Genomic DNA, 24,538 nt, shown 5'->3' on the forward strand with positions numbered 1-24,538 from the left:
AAAGCTTAACGGTAGGAACCACAACGTTCCTATGATCAGCGACTGAAAAGGGATGCATAGCCTCATACTTCTTTGCTGTTGCCTTTGCCTTATGAATCAGCTCCAGCCCCGGGAACCTGAGGCTAGGTCAAGACCACAAAGCCTCCTTTGGGCTCAGCAATTAAACAAATGTGCCATAGACTTTCCCTTCTATTTAGCTTTTATTAAAAGAAGCGCTAGGGTACTGAGATGCAGTACATCATATTTATTACCAAAATTATTAACAAATATACAAAACTTATACATGTAATTTTCTTACATCCATTTATTCTCTATAATACTGATTTTTGTTCAAGTAGGTTATCTACAGTATGTAAACATCCCTTGGATTGACCTCACACAGATTAGGAAAGCCCTCTAACCCATGCTTTTATCAGATACTTCTTTTTATTTGGCTTTCATTTGTAGCATCTAATCTTCACATTTGGCACATGGAAGAGACATCTACAGTGCAAAAGAGGCAGATTTTCTGGTTTCGTTCTGAACAATTTTGCAGGGGCACCGTTAAAGAGCCGAGAGAACAGGGCACTCTAACTTGATGGAGTTGGAGCCATCCTAATGCCAACAACTCTTGGTTCAGCCGTTAAACTTGAGCACAAAGTCAATGCCTCTTCCTTCTCCCATCCCCCACCCACCCATCATGCAAGGCCGATTCGCCTTAACCTTGTCTCAAAAGGGTTAAAAGAAATGCCATCCATCCCAGGACAAGTAGGTTAATTTCACCGAATAACAAGTTTTCAGTGTTCTTTTGTGTGGGTTGGTTTGTGCGGTTTGATGAGCCAGCAAAACTCTTAAATGGAGAATAAAAGAAGATTTTTTTTTTTAAAAGGGAGGAAGAAAGACAAAGAAAAGGATATGAGGAGTCAGACTTTCTTTCACTCGCCACCTGTGTATGTAAGACCAGAAACTCTCAGCGGTGGCCAAGGGACCAAGGCCTTGGTGCGTGGCAGAGAAAAGCCAAGCTCGCCAGAACTTAACCTTGGGCTCCAAGCCCTGGCAGACAGTGTCACAAAAATTGAAACGAAAAAAGGAAAAAGAAAAGAAAGGTAATTGGAGTTACTGCCCCCCTCTTCCTGTGTTTCCTTTTGATTACTTAACTTAAGGTAACCAAGTAAAGCTGATCCAGAGAGAGCTCTCTTCGCCGCTCACCCCCTTCTCGCTCTCCAGCACAGTATTGCTCGTGCGGTTGGCGGCGCCCACGGCGAGCGTCCTCCGAGAACATCTGGGTTTGGACGCGCGCCTGCCTCCCGGCTTCCGTCACCACAGGGGCGCGGGCCCCTCCGACGCCCCGTAGAGCTCCGCCAGCTTCCGGAAGCGGGGCCCCCAGTCCGTCAGGAAGTCGAAGCTCTGCTCCGAGTCCGACGTGGCCGACTGCAGGGAGCTCAGCGACCCGGCCACGGAGCCGTCCCCCTCGAACATGTACGTCTGGAGGGAGTCGAAGGGCGGGGCCCACAGGTCCATGTCGGCCTCGTAGAGCTTGGCCAGCACGTAGCTGTGGACCGTGCTGCTCACGGCGCACGTCTGAGGCACGTAGCGGGAGAGGCTCTCGATCTCGGGCAGCATGTCCTGCCGCGTCTTGGGGGCGCCTCCCCCCTGCGCCTCCCGCGGGTTCCACATGGCCGCGATGTCGAAGGCCTCGGTGTCTTCCTCGCCGCCGCCCTCGTCGTCGTAGCGGACGATGTTCTCGTGGATGTTCTCCTCGTCGTCGATGATGTACGGCTGTTTCCGGTGCCTCCTCATGGACAAAATGAGCAGCACCAGCACTGCCGGAAACAAAGACGACAGGATATTTACCCGGGAGACCTGGCCGTGTGTGCCGTGACTTGAAATATTCATGATTGACCACAGGTACCGGGAGAGTTCTTTGGGCTGTGAGCTCGGGGACCGCATTTGGATACGTTAAACCCTAGGGTCGGCCTCGTTCTCACCCGTTCTGTAGGGCAGGTTGTGTAGGCACACGAAGCCTTCTATTTTTAACAAGCGGTCCACTTAGGAGAAGTTGTATATAAAGTCTCGTTGCATTAGCTTATTGCTTCGAAATTGTGTGTGTGTGGGGGGGGGTATGTGTCCAGCCAGCCACCCAAAATACAATCCCATTAACTAAGCACAGAGCCTTGTGGCCCGCCATAGAGTCTATGCCAGGGATCAGGACAGTATACATTTCTCGGATTACAACGTGGAAATCTTATTATGTAGGTGGAATACGGCTTTTTTTTTTTTTTTTTTTAACATTAGTATCTAAATAGGATCCTGCTGTGTAAATATCATACACTAATAGGTATGCATGTAGACATAGGCTAAGTATGAATCGAAGTCTTAGTCTTTTTATACCTCTTTCGAAAAACAAGTATAAGTGACCGCTGTTTTCCAATAAACTCTGATTCTTCAGACAGCCTTCCATTAAGGTGGTGGTGGGGACTCTGGCTCCAGTGATGTTCGTGGAAGGGAGGGAATGAGCAGTGACATTTTATATAATTCATCATGTTCTCAAAGAAGCACCACGCTGTTAGATGTGCCCTTGCAGATTTGGATAAAATTTTATCCCAACAAACGTATTTTTTTCCAGGATGTGTTCCCTGGGGTTTAAAGGGGAGAGAGAGATAATCCCATTGAACTGCTTATCTCTGTGACTGAAAATGTTTTTCAGGAAGTGTGTTGAGGTTTTAGCCGTAGAACTGCTATTGATTTTTTTTTTTTCCCCCTGATACGCTTTGTTGCAGCTTGTGAACAGTAACAGCTTGACAACATTGCAAAATAAAACTGCAGTTTACCAAGGGGGACAAAAGTGGAATTTGGTTGTATGCCCAGTAAGATTATGAACTGACAAAAAAATTCACAGTAATGATTTAAACAATTTGAATGTAGAAGGTGCTTTCCGTAAATTGCATTTAATAATGTTCGTACCTAATATTTTCCCAAATAACTTGGGTGACAGAATGCACACCCAGGAAACAGTGATATATTCTCGTGTGTTTTCTCTGTGTGCCAGAATACAGCTCATGGACTACCGGATTGTGTGATTTCAGAGAAGTGGACTAACAAGGCCCTTAAACAAGTAGGGGCTTAAACTGGACGAGGGAGGCTGGGGCGTGATCTGGATGGATGCAGGCTGGATGAATGGGATTCTGTGTGAACATGCTCTGTTTGTGGGGTTCAGTAAACAGTTACTAAACTCAAATATTGTTTTAGGCACTGTGCAAAGCAAAAGAGAAACAACACTGATGATTTTTGCTCTAATAAGCTTGTAATCTAAGGAGGTTGTGGGCATGGATGGTTAATGCAAGTCAGGCAGTGATAGGGCCTATCAGAGGGTTCTAAGTGTTGCAAAGAGAATACGGAAGCAGGGCCAAGTAATTCTTCCTAGGGGACTGGAAAACCTTCACATAGGTTACATTGGGATGCTAGTGTGTAGTTTAGAAAATGCTAGGAACTAAAATTAGAAAAGTCTTTGAATATATTCTGGAAAGAATTCTGAAGATAGAGAATTAGGCAGCTTATAGACCTGGTCCATCTTGTATCTGTTGTACAGAAATCTTACTTATATCTTACAAAATAAGGTAAAATATCTTATTTTTTAGGTATTCTGATTTAAATAACAAGTATTGGATAATGCCCTGAAAATCAGATTCTGGGAAACATGGTCCTATTCAACTGAAAGGCTTCCCGGACAGAAGAGAGTCCGTTCTAGGGGTGTTTTTTTCTTTAAGTATTATAGGCACAGTCCAAAGGGCCTATGAGATTTTCTAGGAAGTAGATACATACTGGAGACATGAAAAAAATCCTGTGAAGTCAAAATTATATTTATTTAATTGTCCACAAAGTGTATTTTGTTGACAGATCCACTGCAATTGAATCTTACTCAGTTTTATGAATTATATTTAATTTAGGATGTGCATTCTTAGAAATAAGAGTGCCTAAAACTGTGAGGATTGTAAATAAAGTTGCATAGCTCTGCTCAGTTTAGCTCCTGAAAGCTGTCTATTTATTCCGTACAATTCAAAAGGTAAGGCATAATGGGCTTGGGAAGCACAATATAAATTGCTCCTTGCACACCATTTCTAGCTTGAGAGCCTCTCTGTGCCAGTCTTTTGAAATCAATCTTTCCGTAATGATGGCTTTTTCTACTCTTTGTGGGCAAGGGTGAACTTATAATGCAGACATTTTCCAAACAGAAGTAGGGACAGCCAGTTTGGAAATTTCTCCTAGGAGCAAGTTCCTTCAAAGGCCTCTTGTAGTTTATCCTGTTCTTCACTCAAGGACTCCCAATGCCATCTTACGGACAATCAAGGAATTGCAGGAAGGTGTTATTTGTCAATGCAGATAGGGAGCAGAAACCAAACAGTTCTCTCTGATCCAGGGATCTGAGGACTTAGAAAAGTTAGTTATTTATATTACTTCTCCCTTCACATGGCACTGAACTAAAACAACACAATCAAACCACATGTTGTATTTGTAAATGTTTTGTGAGAAGCATATTCCATAGACTGACCTAGAAATTCAAACAGGTGCTGATATTTTGCCGTAGAACCTTCTTTCTCTGGTCTGACTCAGTCTCGTGGTGTATAGGTAAACCTGGGATCAAGGGGTTATGTGGATTTCTGAATGTCTGTTCTCACTTAAATCCGCAGGGCTGTACTCTTTTTCCTCATAGAACGCTAGGAGTTCTTTCACGTTGAATAATATTACTCTCTTCTGTGTCTGCTTTTTTTCTAAGCAAAACATGCGTGCCATGAAGTAATTCAATCAGAAGAGTTGGGATATATGCACAGATGCTTTTGTGGTTTCCAGAATTAGTTTAGGTGTTTTGTTGTTTGTTTTTGAGTGTTGAGTTAAAAAATAATTGCTCCAGTAGCCTGATACGCAAGGGAGGTGGGTGGCAGCCTCACTGTATGATTTGAGAGGAGGAATAAAGGGTTCTGTCTCGCTGGTGCTCTCCCACTAGCCTGTCATTGCATCTTTGTATTTCAGCAGCAGTGGCACACTGGCCCCGTGGGCCCTGTGTAGTCTCTGCTCCCCCTTAGATGGCCGTGGTGCCTCGGAGGGGTGCTAATGCCCCCGAGAGCTTGTTCTCCCAGACGCCCATGGGGTTCACTCTGTCCCTTCTTTCAGGCCTCCGCTCAAAGGTCTCCTTTACAGTGAGGCCCGCCCTGACCACCTTTTTTAAAGCTTATTTATTTTGAGAAGGAGAGAGAGAGAGAGAGAGAGAAAGCATGTGTGTGTGGTGGGGGGAGGAGCAGAGAGAGAGGGAGAGAGAGAATCCCCAGCAGGCTCTGCGCTGTCAGCGCAGAACGCCGTGTGGAACCCATGAACCATGAGATCCTGACCTGAGCTGAAATCACGAGTCTGACGCTTGACAGACTGAGCCATCCAGGCGCCCCTGACCACTTTGTTTAAAATGACGCCTACCCTTGTCTCCTGTCCCCTCAGGATACCCTGTCCCTCTTCTCTGTAACACCGCCTCCGGAAGTTGAGAATGAACATTTAGGAGAAGAGCCTTTACCGCTCAGATACAGAGATACACAGTGTAGGGTTGGGCTGCATTTCACTTCTGGCTCTGCCTCTGACAATTGGCCTTGGGCCCGTCACTATCCTTTTGTGATTTAGCTCCTACTTATTTGAAATGAAGGGGTTAGAAGAGGTGTTTCTTGTATCCCGCCCCAAATTGTCACGTTGATTTTGTGGTGTCAAAATGAGCTTGCTTTGTTCTGAAGTAAGCTTTGTGAAGACAGACATGTGTGTTTTATCAATCCCAGCACATGGAAAGGTGTCCTGGCCCAGAGTAGGTGCCAGAGAAACAGATGTGCTTTGATCCGGCCAAAGAGGCCACGCGTTCCTTGAAGGAAGGGACTATCTTTGGTCTCTTTCTTTTTTCCCAGCCTCCCTCTGTCACCTTTTCACTGAGCCTGGTGTAGAAGAGCGGGTCTGAACAGCTGTGTTAGGATGATGGCGAAGTAGGCACTTGCGGGATCCCACAGAATAGAAGGGAGCCGCCTGCTCACCTAGGAGGACGAAGATGCAGGCCAGGATGGCGATGAGGGCGCCCCGGCTCAAACTGACCGGGAGCATGTAGGCCTCGGGGCTGCAGGACAGGACATGGCCGTCGTCGTCACAGCCGCACACCTGGATGGTCAGCGTGCCCGTGCTGCTCAGTACCGGCTGCCCGCTGTCTGCTATCAGGATGGGCAGGTAAAACACACTCTGCTCCTGCTGCCGGAAGCCCGACCTCCTGGTGAGAATCCGGGCAGTGTTATCTGAAGAAGACAGGGATTCCAGGATTGAAAAATGGGGAGAGGGGCAATGGGAGGAAAGAAGCAAATGGAAGAACCGACGAGTGAATTAACTTCTTGGGTTGAGGAAAGCAAGAGCGCAGGGATGGGCTGTGGGATGGGCAGAGAGGGACAGTCGCACATTTCCTGGAGGCATTTAGCTGCAGCCACTCCTGGTTTGTGTGGATCAGCATTTGAATTCAGACACATTGGATTTTTGCTTGCTTCTAGGCAAAACCCTGAGGCCTGGGAGAGAAACCCTTTTTGAGAGTCTGTTTTACCCTTTGTGACATAAAGTGCCCAGGGCGAACTGTTAGACTTCAGATCTAACTGAAATGTTCCTGTGAAAGCTTGGTATAAATGAACAATCATTGGCCACTTGTGGTCCCTGTTTGTTCCCGCTCAGCAGGTTTCCAAGGCCACAGGGCTGCTTCGTGCCTCCAGGAAAAGAACGCTGACGAGCCTTCTCGGCTGTGGCAGATTGCTTATTTTTGCCATTTTGGCTGGAATTCACGTCTTCTGCTATTTTCTTTTATGTCTCTGAAACACAGTCACCACCTCCTCCTGTGCTTTCTGAAGAACCTGCTCATTTAGCAGAAGCTTACTTGAAATCCCCTAATCACATGATTAATCACACCCTGTTATCTCCCCCCTTCTTGGTGGTCTGAGTTTACACAATATGAATGTGGTGAAAATTCGTACCTGGTCAGCAATATTAGTTTTTTTCCTCCAGTTTTAAAGGGATTAGAAAATTATTTGATGTGTTTCCACAAAGGTGGTGTGTGTGAGTGTGTGTATTTATATTTATATTTGCCTAATGTAGTGTTTTGGGATCTTTTATTTTTTTAATCTGTGTTTTCACGTTTCCTCGAGTGGGTTTGCATCGTAAGTCATGTATTTTTTGCAAAGTTCAGATCATTTTCAGTAGAAGAAAAGTTTGAGAGATGTGGTAGGACATGTAGGCAGTGACTCTCAAAGCTAATATCGACGTGGATGGTCCTCTGGATGTGTTTTACATTTCACCGGGAAGAGTCTAGAACTACACAAAAACTTCTGAGAGCCTGACCAAAGTGAACATTATTAATACCAATATTTCTGGTTCTCTTTCCCTTCTTGGACATAATGAAGGATTATATTTTTCTACCCTCTTAAATTTTGGCACGTCTATAGGATTTGCTTTTGATAACGATAAATGGGCGAAAGTGATTCCTGTCACTTCCAGGCAGAAGCACGTAGCAGGTGGTATGTGTGTGTCTGTGTTCTCTTGCCTTGGCGTGGCGTTATGCAAGAACGTTCAAGGTGGAGATCCAGGCAGCCTGGGACACCGAGCTACGTGGACAGCTGTCCTCGTTGCTCACACCCACGATCAGCCTTATGTGAGCAAGAAATTAACTTTAGTTGTGTTAAGCCACTGAAAGTTTGGTGTCATTTGTTGCTGCGGCATAGGCTAGCCTATTCTGATGAACACATTGTCCTTTGTTAGCTGTTTCACTTCCTCCTTGCCTTGCCTTTTCATGGTAGCAGTTACGGTTTACTGAGTGCTCATGTGCAAATACTTAGTCTTTATACCCAGTATCTCATTTAATTTTCATATTTGATGAGATAGTGATAATCTGACCCTTTTGCAGTGGATGGGTTAAGGCCTAGAGAGATTATATAATTTGTTCAAAGTTACTTAGTAGCAGAGCTGGGATTTGAACTCTGGTCTCTCTGACTCCACATAAACATTTCTTCTATTGTGCTGTGTAACTACTAATTTAGTTTAGTGATACTAACTCTAGAAAATTATCCAGCCAGTGGAAATCCCTTCCTGCTTTGGTACAGGCCCCTTTCCTCTTTTATTTCCTTCTCAGTGGAGGAATGTAGCAACTCGTTGCCAACTTGAGGCTTAATTAGTATCTCTATCTACTCTACAGCCCACCTACTTTTCTGTTTGTCCAGATTTTGTAGCTAAGTATTATTAATTCTTTTTCACAGTGTTAATTTTGTGTTTCCAGAAACCAAGTTTTTTTCAGACAGAATGCTGTTTTGTTTTTTATTTTTCAGTTTAATCAAGGCTAGGTTGTAAGACTTGTAGAAAGTTTGACCAGAGATGAATTTCATAAAGGTATTATATCATGCCTACTTACACAACATGCTTCTTGATCTTAGAATTATTTACAGTTAAATAAAAAAGATCAGAGCATTGTGTTGCTAAGTCTAGTCTTAGAAGGGGTCTGGCATATAGTAGCCACTTGTGAAAATTTTGTTGAACATGATAATTAGGGCTTTAGTAACCCATTTGGAAGCAATATTTGTTTCCAAGGTGACACAAAACATTTTTTTTTCTGAAACCGTTCCCAAATTCTAGTTCTACTCTAAATGCTTACTTACTTTATTATTTTGTTTGTAACATAATTTATTGTCAAGTTGGCTGACATATAGTGTATACAGTGTGGTCTTGGTTTTGGGGTAGATTCCCATGATTCGTCGCTTACATCAACACTCGGTGCTCATCCCAACAAGGGCCCTCCTCAATGCCCATCATCGATTTTTCCCTCTTCCCTCATCCCCCATCAACTCTTAGTTTGTTCTCTGTATTTAAGAGTCTCTCATGGTTTACCTCCCTCTCTCTCTGTCTGTAACTATTTTTTCCCCTTCCCTTCCTCCATGGTCTTCGGTTAAGTTTCTCAAGTTCCACATATGAGTAAAAACATACGATTTCTGTCTTTCTCTGACTCCAGGAAGATACACTTCACACCAGTGAAATACACTTAGCCTACTCGGTTTCTAATCTTGGGCCATTTGCTTTCTTATCTATCATATGAGACAGTGAGAATCGGAGGGATTAGTAACTTCCTTGAAACCTTAGAAGATTATTAAAAATATCAAATAAAGCAAAGTATGGGAAAATACGTTTGAAACTGCAAATTGTTATACACACACAGTCCTCTTAATAATGCTTTGGGGATTAAAAAGGCGCTACTTGAGGTAGTGCCTGTTGTGTTTATAAAAGGATATCATGTGTAGGGCATGAGAGTTGGAGTCCTGACAGCGGATCCACCAAATCAGATGTTCAATTTTTCATGAGCCTTAGTAAAAGGTACTCATGGGATAATTGTTATGAGGAAATTAAGAGTTCGTTTTTTCTACTGAAGATGTGCTGACTTTCATTTTGGAAAACCTTCCAAGTAATGAGTCATTTCTTTTATAGTCATCATGTTCTAGTGGCTTTTCTTTTTAAAGTATTGGCTCCATGAATTGGTGGCCAAAGTCATCTTTAAGAAAGTTGCAGCATTTTGCTGCATGTTGTTTCTGTACTGAATCTGACAAATACAGTGAAAGAACGGAGTGACATTTCACTGAAAATGTGGAGAAACAGTGTAATGTATCATCCTCCCAACCCCAGGGTTTCTGCTGTAAAACCAGTCCTAAGGGGGCTAAAATCACTTTTTGTAGGAAGGATTTCCCTGTGAAGCAGATAAATGAATACTTCAAACTTTGATCCAATAAAAATGTTGGGATGTGTAATTGTAGTACTTCTGTTGTTATGATTTATATTACCCTTCCTTCCAGAATTGTTAGAGTGATTTTATGATAACATGTAGAAGGTTAAAGGAAAGACTTGGAGGAACATTTTCCACGTAAAAGAAAACAGGTTTAATAGTCTTAAGTTTTAATGGCAGAATATGATGGGGGGTGGAATTAATACTTTAAGTCTCAAATAATTGGTGTTTGAGACTAAGACCAGGCAGGCCTAGTCATGACTTTTTGTTACCCTTTGTTTAGATTGTTATACAGTGACAATTAATATTTTATAATTGGAATAAAAATGAGGCTAGTAGAGCCCAGAGAAGTGACGATCTCTCTCCGCAAGGTCAGACAGAAAGTAGCAGAGTTAGTAACAGAAGGAGTTCAGTTGACAGTTTAAAATTTTTTTTCTGATCTCCTTTGAAAATCATCTGGCTGGAGAACAGAAGCCCCTCCTTTTCCCACCTGTGCCCGATAAAGAATGTGCTAGGTTTACAAATTTCCTAGCTGATCAGAGTGCTTACTGGAAAAGAGGGGTCTAGAATTCCATTCCAGCTAAGTTGTAGTGGGGAATGGTTTCTAGAATAGGAAACCCCACCTGACTCTTTCTTTTTAAAACCATTCTAAAGTAATAAAGTTGTTTCAGTGCTCAGACTACTCTTTGTGATCCTATATTTGTCCTTTGTTATCTTAGGCTTTGTCTCCCTTTTGTTCTGGGAGCTCTTTACTGTCATCCCCTTTGATGCTTGCCCAGACACGTTCCCTCAGGTTTCTCTCTTTGTCTAGTTCAATTTCTATCTTTCTCAGATTTCCCCCATAGTTATAGAACATACAGACATGGCTGTTATCTGTGGGAAAGAAGGAAGGCTTTTGCCTGTGTGCCTGGCACAGTGTCTCACACAGAGGCAGCTCTCAAACATTTGTCAACGAACTGAAAGTTTCAGAATCAGCAGAGGACATTCTTTTTTTCTTTGATGTTTTGAAACAAAACTTTAAAAGACACTGCAAATGAGCATTAATGTCTTTGCTGCTGCTAAAGAGCAGGTGACCTTTGGCGTGACACTGTTTGCATGGTAGAGTAAACAGAAGTCTCCAGCCCAAGCTAGAAGAGCATTGGTGGCCACCTATCCACCTGGTTACCTTGGTTGTCCCGAATGGTGAAGTTGGGGTTGTTAGCGGCCTCGGGAGCCAAGCTGTAGTAGAAGTGCTGACCACTGTGTGGGTCATCTAGGTCCACGGCACTCACTGTCTGGATCAGCTGAGGGGGTGACATGGAGTCATGTGAGTCAGAGTCAGAAGAAAAATCGTCAGTACCCCGTGAGATCCCAAGCCCTAAAATCTGATAGTGGATTGTTTTACCTAATGAGAAAGGCATCCTGAAACTTACCTGGAAACTCTCCATGGCATCACACCACTCAAGATTGAATTTTGGTCTTTATTATTGGGCCTGAGTACATATTTGGCACATGGTGAATGTTACCTGAATACTTCAGGGGTTAGGCATCAGCATAACAAATTCTCACACCAACACCAGTGTTTTTAAGCAGTCTAAAGAGAAGACTGGGTAAGAACACTGTGGGATGCCACAAGGCCCTGCTTGTTTCTGTTTTCCATTCTTCTACTTCACCTACTTAACCTCACCATTTGGGTTAATATTTCGGGGTCAGATTGCTATTTTTGAGAAGCCTTTATTGAAAAATGACCAGTACCTAGAAGAGAAATAGATACGTCAACATCTACTGTGTCAGGTTAATGGAACACAGCTGGGAGAGGATGGGTCACAGGGCAGTTGCTTTTGGTTGGCTGGAAGGGGAGCTAGGAAACGTGGAGAGCCCAAGATCTCGGGTGGGATATGTGGAACAGACTGGCGTCAGAAGCAGGGTTTGGGGGTGAGGAGAACAAAAGAAGGGATGGCTTTCTTTTGAGCTCTTTGGCCTAAACTTTGCCTTTTCCATAGTGCTTTTCAAAGTAGTAGGTTGCTAGGAGGGTTATCAAGGCCATGGTAAAAAAGCTACTAAAGAAAGCAGTGCAGAATATGCGATTGAAAAAGCAGCAGGCCAACTGGGAGGGATATAGAAAAAGTGTTGAATGGATGGTCACCTTCCTATGTGTTTCCTCTACCAACCAATGCCACAGATACCTCCCACCCGTCTTAGGCCTGAACCTGTAGACTTGACCTTCCTGCTGTTTAAAACGGGTTATGCTTCTCTGCCAGGGTAGAAACCAGAGCATCAAGGGTCAGTTTGCGGGCCCAGGTCGGCTTGCTTATTAGTCTATATTTCTTCCTCTGTAAATTAAGGGAGGTAATGCTACCCCTCAGTATACCGAAGGTTGAATAACAAGAGAGGGAGGCTCCCAGCTGGGGGCCTTCTGGTGGACACTGCGTTGTTCAGATCCCCCTTCAGTGAAGGATTTGATGCCCCAGATTTGTCAGTCTCTTTGAGGATTGTCTCATTTGCTGAGAGTCACCTACTCACACTTACCACATCCTTCCAGGGAAGCCCACGGCAAATGACTGATGTAGTAGTGTAAAAGCCTGACCATCCCATCTAAACTTGGGCAAACTAGTTCTAGAGCTCTTTGAAGTCATGGAAGCCTTGTTAGTGGGTCTGCATCACAGCTGGACTTCTCATTTTGCCTAGTCCTGCAAAGTCGTCCTCTTCTACAGGCATTGGTCCCAAGGGCATTCCTTAATAAACATCTTATACCAGAACTCCACTTTTGGATACGCCTCCTCAAACCCAACTGGCAGCTGGCCTCTTTTGAACCTAAAGGTTGAAGGAATGGAGTTGCATAAAGGAGAGAGGTTGATTGAGCACTGAGAGATGAACTTGCCCCATGGCATAGCCTAGTGTCAGTTCTGCTCACATATGAGGGCCACCCTACCACCCTATCCCTACTGAGACAAATCCTGTATTTTCCATCTTTCCCACAGTGCCCAACACATAAAGACAGAATCTCTCTCTCTCTCTCTCTCTCTCTTTTGACAAAACATACCTCTTACTGAATGTTATAAATGGTTGATTATATATAACTTGGCAAACATAGTTGGGTAAATCATTTCAGAATATCTGACCTGTGAAATCATAAATATATTGGTGAGATGAGGGCCCTGAGGTACAGGACTGGTCCATGATTGGGCTTTTAAAGAATGAGTGAGCAAAGACACTGCCTTGCTGGGTTAGTTTCTGGAGGCTAAATTTCTTTGGTGGCAAATTTGGTTATCTGTGGCAATTGGGAACATAGTGGCCTGCTCTCCTGCCCTCCACTATCCTGACGGGTCAGATTTCCTTCTCAGCCCCACTTGCCATGCAATATTCTGCTTAGCTGGTTTCATTCTGCCTTTAGCCAGTATCAGGCATGTTGTCTGATTTCTTTGTGGGCCTCCTTCCTGGCTGCTTGCGAGGAGGAAAGCACATATCCCGCCTCGGCGGACACACAGCTGACGACTACCCGACGCCTCTAACCCAAGAAGGCCTGGTTCTTTATAGGCCAGACATGCCTACCGAGCTGTGTGCTTTTGAAAAGTCTTCAAAACATGTCCCAGAGCCAAAATCAAGGGGTAGGACTTTCAGTATCTTGGGCTAAAGATGATAAATATGACAGACTTGTAGCTCATGACCTGAACTTGAAGTCACAAATAAATTGGGTTTCAGGGGACTAACAGGCCATTAAAAGATGTATTTAGAAATGTAGAAATGGGAGATGTACGTGTGTGCTCCAAAAATAAGAGAGGTAGCTGAAGTGCTATTGAGCTGTCAGAATACACCTTCTATTCTGAAGACCTTTAAGAAAGTCAGTACATCATTTCCTGGGGGAGAAGAGGTTAATTTGCTGTGCTGCTAGTCACGTTCTTTATAATAGAGATTAGTAATTAGCTTTGTCGTGTATTATACATTTGTCATGGTAAAATTTTATACGATACAATTTTATATATTATACTTCATGGGCTATATATGAAATTTTTATATTATAATATAAAAGAAATTATTAAAATCAAGGTCCAGACCTTCTCACTCAAAACTCAATTACCACAGCACAGTAACTTGCTGTTTTTGTATCCTGCCTCCACCAGTCTTTGTTCACATGTAGTCATAACTTTTTATAACTGCGAGCGGGCGAGCGTATACAGGTAGTTTTGATACTTTCTCTCTTTACTTATAATAACACAGATCATTTGTTACACTGTAAAGTCAGCACTGTAACTTTTATTAGCTGTGTAATGTTTCAAGTCTTCCTAGAAATTCAATATATGTGGAAGTAAAATTATCCTAGACTTGTTGAAAAAATTTTTAGGAGTGCTATAGACCATTACACTGAATTTTAAGAAACAGTGGATGAGATGATTTAGATGAGAATCATTGTAGGACATTTTTTTTCCCTGTGGAGAATGTGAATCACTTTTGAGTGAGAATGGTGGAGGCGTGTGGACTCAATCTTTGGTGAGTACGGACGCCGATAGCAGTTTTGGTTGTACACACTCGTCAGTTTGTGCTGCAAGGTGCCACTTTCCAGGTGTGGAAGTGAAAGCAAAATCTGCATTTCAGCCAGAAGACCTGAAGTACCAAAGCATGAGTCCTTGCCTTGTAGATATGTGCTTCATAGACTCATAAGTTTCATATTAAAACTATACTGACCCATTTGCCTCACCACCAGAATCCACAGGACCATAGAATATACTTTGGAAGAAGAAATTAGGACTATTAGGGGGTCTGTTGGGTTATAGGTAGACAAGAAAGCATCTTACGGAAGCAGGGCCATGGCCTGTGCTCTGAGGTACAGAAGGGTGGGCACAGGGTGGGCAGTAGCCCATTGCACACATGACTACATGGCTACTCCAGGCAGAGTTCTGGATGTTTCTCAGTTACACCACTTGGAGTTTGATCAACCAAATTATTCATTTACCTTTAAAAGCATATTTTCAAAGAAGGTACAAATATGTCTCTACAGATTATAGAACTATGGCTGTCTCAAATTGGTAGAAACTTGTTCCTTCAGATTCCTTTCCTCTCAAAATTTATGTGACGTGAACAACATTAAGAAAACGGTGTTTTAAATGAGGGAGGAGAGAGAGTGTAGGTATTCTAGGTAACAAAGCATTCTGAGAATAGGGCAGGCAGTCCCCCAACAAGGTGCCTGTTGTCAGAAGTTAAGAAAGGGAGATGGAAAGATATAAAAATAAACCTCTCCTACTGCAGATATTTTCAGCTGTTAGTGCTCAACTGAGGAAAAGAGGACTCTTCTGGTCTTCATGGTCCCTCGCTCCCAGGACCCAGAGCACATATTCCTGTAGTCGGTACTATACCGTTGAGTCACAAGATGGGTAGATAAGTTCAGGCCACCCTGTGAATCAGGCTACCATCAAAGCATTGTTTAGTCATAAAATGCATGGGGGGCTCCACATGCTTTTCCTAACAGACTGTTGCGGCATGATGCACAGAAGTTGGGGACTCTTGTAAACTGCTAGTTTCTGGAGTCTCAATTTCTTTGAGGGCACATTTGGTTATCTGTAATGGCTCTTTTTTTTTAAACTTTTTTTAACGTTCATTTATTTTTGAGACAGAGAGAGACAGAGCATGAACAGGGGAGGGGCAGAGAGAGAGGGAGACACAGAATCTGAAACAGGCTCCAGGCTCTGAGCAGTCAGCACAGAGCCCGACGCGGGGCTCGAACTCATGGACCGTGAGATCATGACCTGAGCCGAAGTCGGACGCTTAACTGACCGAGCCACCCAGGCGCCCCAGTAATGGTTCTTTTTATGTGTTGGAGGTTAACCAACGTACACACCACACAGACTGCCTTACCTGCCCTGCTTTGGCATTTTCACATACAAAAGCTTCATAGAATCTGGGGAATTCTGGAGCATTGTCATTCACATCTAAGACTTTGATTGTGACAGAAACACTTCCAACCTGGGAAGGGTTGTCTAAAGAGAACACAAAGAAGACCAAAGGTGAGGGGTCAGCAGTCCAAGAAGGTGGCTCTTTGCTGGAATGGGTTTTCACCTTGTCCGTCTTTTTAAAGGAATGGGTAAAGAACATGAAGATGGCAAGATAAATGCAGGGTGTGTGTGCTGCCTAGTAAGAGTGCGGTCAGAACGTAGGTGCCTGGGCAAACAAGGGGTGTGTCTGAGAGAGTGTGTGACATCAGGAGGTTGAGGAGAAGAGTCTGACTCCGAGGGGGTGGCGGGTATGGTAAAACGCGTCTTAAAAAGAGGCTCACGCTTCAGGTTCTGGAATTAAAGACAGGTGAGTTCTGTATTCTGGGCTTGAAAACAGCCCATTTCTAATTGGATGTATACTCTGTGGCATTGCTTGGCTTGATTCCTGTGGAGTAATCAGTTCCTATGGAATAATAATCGAATTATATTTCAGAAGGTTTCAAGCTATTCGCGGGAGTCCAGATAACACTGCACATTTATTTCTGCTTAGGGACTAAGGAGATATTTCAGGATCAAACACACACCAAATCTGTATCTTTAGCCGGGGCAGGAGAAGTTACTCATAATCACTCACGGGGGAGTGTGTCTTTTTGGTCTGTCTTTTGCTTGGCAGTGGCACACAAGGACAATTTCACAGCCCCAGGAATGTCCCTGCTGTCCTTTTTTGTTTTGGCCACATCCCAGGAAGACAAAATAGAAATTATAAGACACATAAATTATTCTTCCTAAATAGTTTTATGAAATCTCAGAATGCCTTACTCTTTTTTCCTTTCTTTCCCCCAAATACCTGTGCTCTGCTATATTTTCCCCTTAAATATTTCTATTGCCTATTTACCAAAAGTGCTGACATACTTAAATTTTTTTCCATTATAACCATGGTACTTGTTTATAGAAGGAATCATGAAAATACAAAAAAAAAATCAGGGTAGATATGATCTACAACCCCACCACCGGCTATATCCATTATATATATATATACATATATATATATATGTATATCGGACACATACATATGTGTCCGAAAGTATGGAAACATACACACACATGCATAGACTGCAATTAAGCAAAATTAAAAAGTTGGATTTAGAACTTTTAGGGAAGTATTATCCTGTGTCATTGAAATATGCTTTGAAGACATGTATGTTAATATCTGCTGATAATCTCATTTTACTGTGTGGTTATAACAATTTACTTAGACTCGTATTATTAGACTTTTAGGTCATTCCCACTTTCCCCCCTATGTTAAAATAACACTGCGGTAGACATTTGGTGCATGGATTTTTGTTGGTATCTATGATTATTTCTTTAAGAGGGTTATTATAAGTAGAATTCTTGAGGAAAAAGACTGTGAATATTTTTGATAATCTTAATTCAAAACGTACTTGCCCATTTGCCTCTCTGAATGGCTGTACATAATTCTGCCAGTACCTCAGGGTCTGCATTTCCCTGAACTTTTACCATCACCAAGATGTTAATCTAGTTTTTGGTAGTTTTCCATTTTTACATTTATGTTCATAAATCTGCCTTTTATTACTTTCTTTAATGTTTATTTTTGAGAGTGAGCGAGCACGAGTGGGAGAAGGGGAGAGAGAGCGTGAGAGAGAGAATCCCAAGCGGGCTCCGTGCTGTTAGCGCAGAGCCTGATGCAGGAATCGAACTCACGAACTGTAAGATCATGACCTGAGCCAAGATCAAGAGTCAGATGCCTAACTGACTGAGCCACTCAGGCGCCCCATAAATCTGCCTTTTAGTGCAAGATGTCTCAAATTTTTGTGTCCATGTTTGTGTGTATGTGTGTGCATAGTAAGGGTGATATGTTATAAATGGTGCCTTTCATCCAGTGATAATATTTTATACTTAAGGACAGCAACCCCCTTCCCCCCCTACCCATGTGCCACTCTTGCATGTGGATTATTTTGAGCTGAAGGACTTGAAGCCCTGTGGGTTCAAGACAGACTTTTGTCCCTCCCTTAACCCACAGAGAAGAATCTAAATTGGGAACTTTTCCCAGAATAAGGGTTCTCAACAGATTTTATTTGAGTGACTCATCTGTATGGTCGGGCTAGCCTCTGATTACTAAACATTTGCTCTTCTTATAGTCCTGTAAAGTGCATTCCTTTCCTTTGAAATTCCAAACTCCTACCCCCTTCTCCGTAGTTCAGAATGACAGGTATAGCTCATTGTGCCTGTCTTTGGAATTTTTATCTCTGTGTGGATTCCCTGTATATACGCCTGTTAAATTAGATTTTCTCTTGTTAATCTGTCTCATGTCAATTTGATTCTTAGTCCAGCTGTAAGGACCCTTGAAGGGGACAGGAATTCTTGCCCCCTGACCATACTATTTGTGTGCATTCCAGGCTTATTAAGGATTCAAAGCCTTTTAGGTTTCTCAGGAATTGTCCCTTTCTTCATATAGAAGTCTAGCTCCTTGATTTAAGGATGCTATTTTTGGTATTGCTTTTGTGTAGTGTCTTGTTTTTTATTTTTTATTTTTTATTTATTTAGTTTTTAATCTCTAGCACAGGACTAGGTATATCGGAGATACTCAGTAAGTATTTGAACTAAATGCATTCACTTGCTTGTATAAACCATAATTTCCGTCTCTTCCTATAAAGAATGTAATGCTTGTTCCAACAAGCTCTAGAAATGTCTACATTCTACAATGCTTATATTTTGTCACATTATGGAGAGCGATTTATTGTGTTACTTACTCATTTCCATAGCAAGGACAGTGATATTATGCCAAGAAAACTCCTCCCGATCAAGGGGTCTTGCAGTCATTAGGGCACCTGTTGTAATGTCAACATAGAAGAATCTTCCAGGGTCACTGCTTCTGTCAATGGAATATCTGCAAAAACACAGATTAAATGCGTTGCTTTATTTGGATAAATATACTATAGCATATTTCATGAGAGAACTGAGTGCATACTATGTGAAACATGGTGCAACGAGTTCTGAGTTATGGACACTTGGAAGACTGCCTTTGCTGTTTTTATCATGTCCAGATACAATCCCCCACCAACACCCCCCCAAAAAAAACCCCATAAAAAACCAACAACAAAGTATTACTGCTTGAATTTTCTCATTCATAAGTTGAAATAAAACAGGGTACCAAGGCTTAGGGCAGTTTTAAGCCAATTGAAGATCCATTTCAGCTTTTTAAATCTTAATACTGCCCCAAGGCTTTTGGGACATTCTGAGTATCAATCTCTGCATGTCTTTGTTCAAAATGAATTTTATTCACTTAAGTTTTTGAAATGCTGGATTGGAACTGGAAAAATTGTAGTTAGTGTTTCCAGTCCCTATAATTAGTATCACCTATTGAGAAGGAAAGATTTTGCATTAGGTCCTTTGTAAACATGCTAATGACTGATCTGACAAACACAGTAATAGTGTTTAATAGCTAGAGAGTCCTTATTCATGCAATATTTTTAGTAGGGCGAACGAGGTTTGACTGGGTTGCATCATGTAAATAAACTTGGAATTTATGAATTTATGGGGCACAACTTGTTAGAAAATATCATGTAAGTTATATAATGAATGGGATATACAAAGCAGATGTTCCATAACCCAAATGGCTACATTCTTGTTCAGGCAGTGCACTTCATTGCATTTATGTTTCATGTTCAGTGTGGACCAAAATTCATCCTTACACAGGAAAAGAAGGATATTTACCAGACGGTTTTAGACCTCTGTAAGGACAGAATGCTTGCCTCATAGTTTGCTATTGTCTGTATCCTTTGAATTAGTATTTACCTGGGTACTCCATAATTCCTGTTGAACCTGATTTGGCAGTCTGACCCTTTGTGTTCTTTCACGTGGTCCTTATTTTGGGAGATTCAGTTAGTGTGGAGGGAGATTCAGACATCTGTACGTTTAAAACCCTCCATAATATGTCACCATAATTGAGAACCATTCTTGAGAATCTATGTAGTCCTTGGTAATGGTGAATAATTATAATAGCTGCCATTTATGGAATACCAGATATTTTATAGCTTCTTTTAAAATTCTTATAAAATCTCTAGGAGGTAGGTATTCTCTCAATTAGCAGAAAAGAAAACTAAGAGAAGTTAAGTCACTTTCATACAGTTAAACAGCTAATAATTTGCAAAGGTAGCACATATATATTTATATATGTACATATAAAACTACTGTAATATATTGGGTTCAGAATTCTGTTTGGAGTTCTCAGCGATTACAGTATATATCTTAAATTTGTGGAAACTGGGAAACTGCCATTTTGATGGGAGTGATGAGTTTCTCTAGTGCATTGTTTTTCAGACTAGCGTTGAAGAGAATGAAATAGAACATATGCATGCCAGACTGCTGTGAGGGTGAATATCGATGGTAAAACTCCTGTTTCAAATATGTACAAGGGTGCAGATACGTATATATGCACACACACATACACACATATGTATGCATGTATTATGTCATGTATATGTATTATTTGGTAAAATGTTTTCTTCCAAAGACGTATTTTTTTTTTTTTCTGTAGGAATTCAGAATGGCTGTTCAGAGATTATGAATTAAAGGGAAAGGTGACCACGAAGGGCTGGAGAAGTTGGAATCATTTCAGTTATAATTCTCCAAGAGTTGGGAAATTTAAGGAAGTACATTAATGCCTTTCTCTGCTTCTGACCCTATTTGATGAACACTTACTGTAGCCAGGCACTACTTTATACACCTTACATATATTGGCTCATTTAATACTTACAGTATCCCTAAGAGGTAGGTACAGTGTCTTGATTTTATAGGTAGGGAAACTGAGGCTTGGATTGGTTAAGTCACTTGCTCAAGATTGAAATCAAGCCTGGGCAGTTTGGTTTCCGGTTCCTGCTAACCACCACACCATTCCGCCTTACTGCACATGGAACGTAGGAAATTCTTTAAGGGAACACGGCCTTCTCTCTTCTTGAAGATAGATTAAGCCATGATAGCAAACTATTGGCTTCTTAATAAAGAACCAACAATGCCTAAAAATTTCACTTAAAATTAATTGGAGCGTTTCTTTTGTAGGTGTAATTAGTGATGTAGTTTTAAAGTTCACTATTTGAAGAGTTGAATTTGTCTTTGGAAAAAAGTACTGGTTGGCTCATGACAGTCTTTTCTTCAGTCAGCCATTCAGCCCACAGAGCCATAACCCTGGTGGCGGCTCTCCAAGCGGTAGGCACAGTGCCGAGGCAGCCCCCGGCCTCTATGATGCGCCAGCTTTCTACACTCAGACCTACAGCGCCACAGCAAATGTCACAGACAGAGTAGGAGATGGAGCGATAGAAGTAACTGACAGAACCCTGACGGTACTGCCTGGTGACATACCGAGCAGAAGCACCGCACGCTCGCCTCAGAGAAGCCTTCCTCAGCAGGTGGAACCCCCCTCCGATTTCCCAATGCAGAAGCTACTGAATTGCGGCAGCAGTAGCATTCCCTGCCCTGGATGGGACGCCGGGCCGGTTTTCAGGAGGCAGGAGAACAAATTAAAGGTGTAGGTACAGATGGAAAAAGGGGACATTGGGACACACTAGTGAAGTATGTAGGTGGTTTTCCTTTCTCTAACCATAATATTCTCACCTATTATGGGCAGAATAGGCATAATATACACAGACAAAACAGCCTTCAGCGAACAATAACTAGTGTTTGTTGGGCTCCCTGCTTAATGGCTTGGCTGAGGACACACTCGGAATTTGGGAGCGATTTGAAGGTAGGGCGTCAACGGGCAGGCTTGCTAAATCCACACACACACACACACACACACACACACCGTAGGAGAGGACAGGAGGGCAGGCTGTTTCCATACCAGCAGAAGTCTATTTCAGTTGCCAAATGGTTCAGTTTCCTGTTTGCCAGAAGTGCCTGTAGCATTTATTAAAAAATTTAGGAGATCCTAAATTGTTTAGGAGATACTAAACATTATATTTTTCATGTATATGTAACTAAATATTGAGATTTAGTTTTGGGGTTTACTAGTAAATCACGACCAGTTTATATGCCTGAACGTGCCATAGACTTTCTAGAAAGGAGATTATAAAAGTCCTAACAATCTTTTTAAAAAATTAAATGGCCTTTTATCTATAACATTTTATCTTCAGGTGATATATTGATTTTAGGGCAATTTAATATGTGTTTGCTTTTTAGGAATATAAATCTCATTAATTTTAATAAAAATGTAGAAGATGAATTAGCCAAGGTGCATATAACATGCAAATTATTTTAAAAGAAAATAACTTCTATAGGAAAAAATAAGGATAAAATGAACAATTTGGGGAAAGATAACAGGACAGTAATTTCCAAGTGGGTTTATTAAATTATCTCCAGAGATTTGATTTTAAGTGTTTTTCCTTCTGAGAAACCAGGACCCCTGATGTTCTACTTGGGTTTAGGGACCATTCTTTATTGCTGTGAGGCTGTACAAAGAGTCGGGGACCCTAAAGCTAGCAATATGAATTCTCCTTTGCACCCAAAATGCAGAGGGAGAATTATCCCCAGTTCTGATAAGTGGAATCCCTTGCCCCCTCTGCCTGAAGGCTTATCTGTTGTCTCCAGGCCTGTGGCCGTCAGGCTGTTCTTGCCAGTTTCTCTCTCAGGACCTAGAGTGCTGCCCCAGAATACGCCCAGGGGACCCTGCTCTCTGCCTCTGGCCTAGTCATTCACTCGTGGATTCCTCCTGACTGGGATCTATTGGAATAGAAAGCCTCTCCATTATCTACCTTCCTGGTGCTGACCCACTGATGGTTTTCTTTTTCTTTTTCTTTTTTTTTTAACGTTTATTTATTATTGAGAGACAGAGACAGAGCATGAGCAGAGGAGGGGCAGAGAGCGAAGGAGACACAGAATTTGAAACAGGCTCCAGGCTCTGAGCTGTTAGCACAGAGCCTGATGCGGGGCTTGAACCCACAAACCGCGAGATCATGACCTGAGCCGAAGTCGGATGCTTAACCGACTGAGCCACACAGGCCCCCCTACTGATGGTTTTCAAAGGCCAGTCATCTGAAGCAGCATTTTCTGTTAGCCAGACAGGGTTTCTTAATTGTGTGTGCCTTACTGCTCCATGGCAGTAGTGGATGTAGGCCTGTTGGTCTCTTGCTTTCATTCTACATATGTCTTAAGATCATGACTTCAGTCTTGAATACTGCACATACACTCTAGGGTGTGTGTTTTCTGACTCCATTCAGTCCCTTTTGCTTGTCATTTAGCAGTGTGACTCGTCTAACAGTTATATTTCCAGTGCTAACCATGTGGAAGTCCAGAGTTAGAATCCAAAAAGAAGATGCAGAAGTATCCACTGGGTCTTCTGATTGACTATTTTAGACATGGGCTCTGATATTTTCAAGCTTGTGTTTGTTTTACTTCTCTCTTCTCCCCATAAAGTTTTATTCTCTGAAGCTTTCCTCACAGTATCTTCCCTAACATGAGTAGGTTAACTAATTGATTAGAAGATACATATATTATATCTATGATATATTATTTTATCTCTAATATATGATAGATATAATATATATGTATGTGTGTTTTCTTGCCTTCTGAAAGTATGAATTTACAGAATTTGTTTCATTTATGTTCTGGTTATTATGTATCATTTCTGTTGGGGATAATATAGTTTCACTAACTTTTTCCTTCCTATCATACATTTAAAGAGTTTAAGTTTGAAGTATCACTTCTATAAAGTTGGTATAATTTATACTAGAAAGATTAGTTGGCTTCTAACAATCAGAGATCAGAATTCAAGCAAAATCATTTTAGCCATTTCTGTAATGCATGGAAATGTGAAATGTTTACTAATTGGTTAGACGAAGCAGATTTCCCCCACTATAGTTATTCTCAGGAGAGAACTGTCCTCATTGAACTGAAAAAGCACATTTTAAATACAAAATAGCACTAGGTGAAGGAAGTACCCATGATAGAAAAGGCATTTGATAAATTGGGTGCATTTGAAATGTGTTGTCTGCATGCACCAAAGCCCCAGATCCGTTTTACCATGTGGCTTCCACAATGAATGTGACAGATGGCCTCAAACAGCCTTGGAATCCTAATCTTTTGTGTTGAGCTTCAGAGGCTTGGCAGTTGCTCTGGAAGGTTGAGGTGTCAACCTGTCCACCAGCTGTTTGCACTTTGGTTCCAGAATTGATGGGAGGAAATGGCCATGGCTGTAGGAGCCGCTCTCCTCTGCCCCTTGATGGGGAAGCATCTTGATTGGAATCTTTAAGTTCAGAACACACTTTGGAGAGACTGATCTGAAGGCTTGAAATAGAAAGCCCTGTCTGGCCATTCTACATGGGATTGAAGCCTTGGACAGGAGTAGTTTCTATGTTTTTTCTATAGTGTATGGAAATATATATAGTATACCTTTTTTCCTAATCTTTTTAAAGTAGAAAAATGTTCCTAAAAATTGAAAGAGTGTGTGATGATCACTTTTGTATTCCTCACTAAGATTTGACAATTAAAGAACTGTTTTTTAATGTTTATTTTTGAGAGAGAGAGAGAGAGAGAGAAAGAGAGAATGAGCAGGGAGGGCAAAGAGAGAGCGAGACACAGAATCTGAAACAGGCCCTAGGCTCTGAGTTGTCTGCATAGAGCCTGATGTGGGGCTCAAACTCACGAGCTGTGGGATTATGACCTGAGCTGAAGTCAGATCTTAACCAACTGAGCCACTCAGGTGCCCTAAGATTTGACAGGTTTTTTTTTTTTTTTTTTAATTTAATGTTTTGGTAATATATGTGTCTGTCGGTGCTTTATGTGAATTGGTAGTTCTCAACTGGGGATGCTTTTGACCTCCCCACCCCTT

The 24,538-nt window shown here is 42.0% G+C and overlaps 1 protein-coding gene and 1 long non-coding RNA gene across 6 annotated transcripts in view; one reads left to right on the top strand and one right to left on the bottom strand.

The window, feature by feature from the left end:
- Positions 1-229: 229 nt before the first annotated feature.
- CDH20 (cadherin 20) overlaps positions 230-24,538 on the bottom strand; it is a 206,749-nt gene continuing 182,440 nt past the window's right edge. For 3 of the 5 annotated variants that reach the window (XM_058691918.1, XM_058691916.1, XM_058691917.1), the window contains 5 exons: positions 18,468-18,604; positions 15,620-15,741; positions 10,956-11,073; positions 6,039-6,290; positions 230-1,802 (listed from right to left, as the gene is read on the bottom strand). In XM_058691918.1, the coding sequence (XP_058547901.1) occupies positions 1,297-1,802; positions 6,039-6,290; positions 10,956-11,073; positions 15,620-15,741; positions 18,468-18,604 (1,135 nt within the window). In that variant the 3' untranslated portion in view covers positions 230-1,296. Of the gene's footprint in view, positions 1,803-2,290; positions 2,616-6,038; positions 6,291-8,847; positions 9,611-10,955; positions 11,074-15,619; positions 15,742-18,467; positions 18,605-24,538 lie in introns of those variants that run through there. The other 2 variants (XM_058691919.1, XM_058691920.1) reach the window with 2 other exon arrangements.
- The window catches only part of LOC131489993 (uncharacterized), a 204,038-nt gene continuing 181,274 nt past the window's right edge, over positions 1,775-24,538 (top strand). Inside the window, exon 1 of the long non-coding RNA XR_009250887.1 lies at positions 1,775-1,887. This is a non-coding gene — a long non-coding RNA (uncharacterized LOC131489993). The remainder of the gene's footprint in view (positions 1,888-24,538) is intronic.

This window comes from Neofelis nebulosa, chromosome 11 (genome assembly GCF_028018385.1).
Source record: "Neofelis nebulosa isolate mNeoNeb1 chromosome 11, mNeoNeb1.pri, whole genome shotgun sequence".
In the NCBI taxonomy this organism is placed as follows: Eukaryota; Metazoa; Chordata; class Mammalia; order Carnivora; family Felidae; genus Neofelis; species Neofelis nebulosa.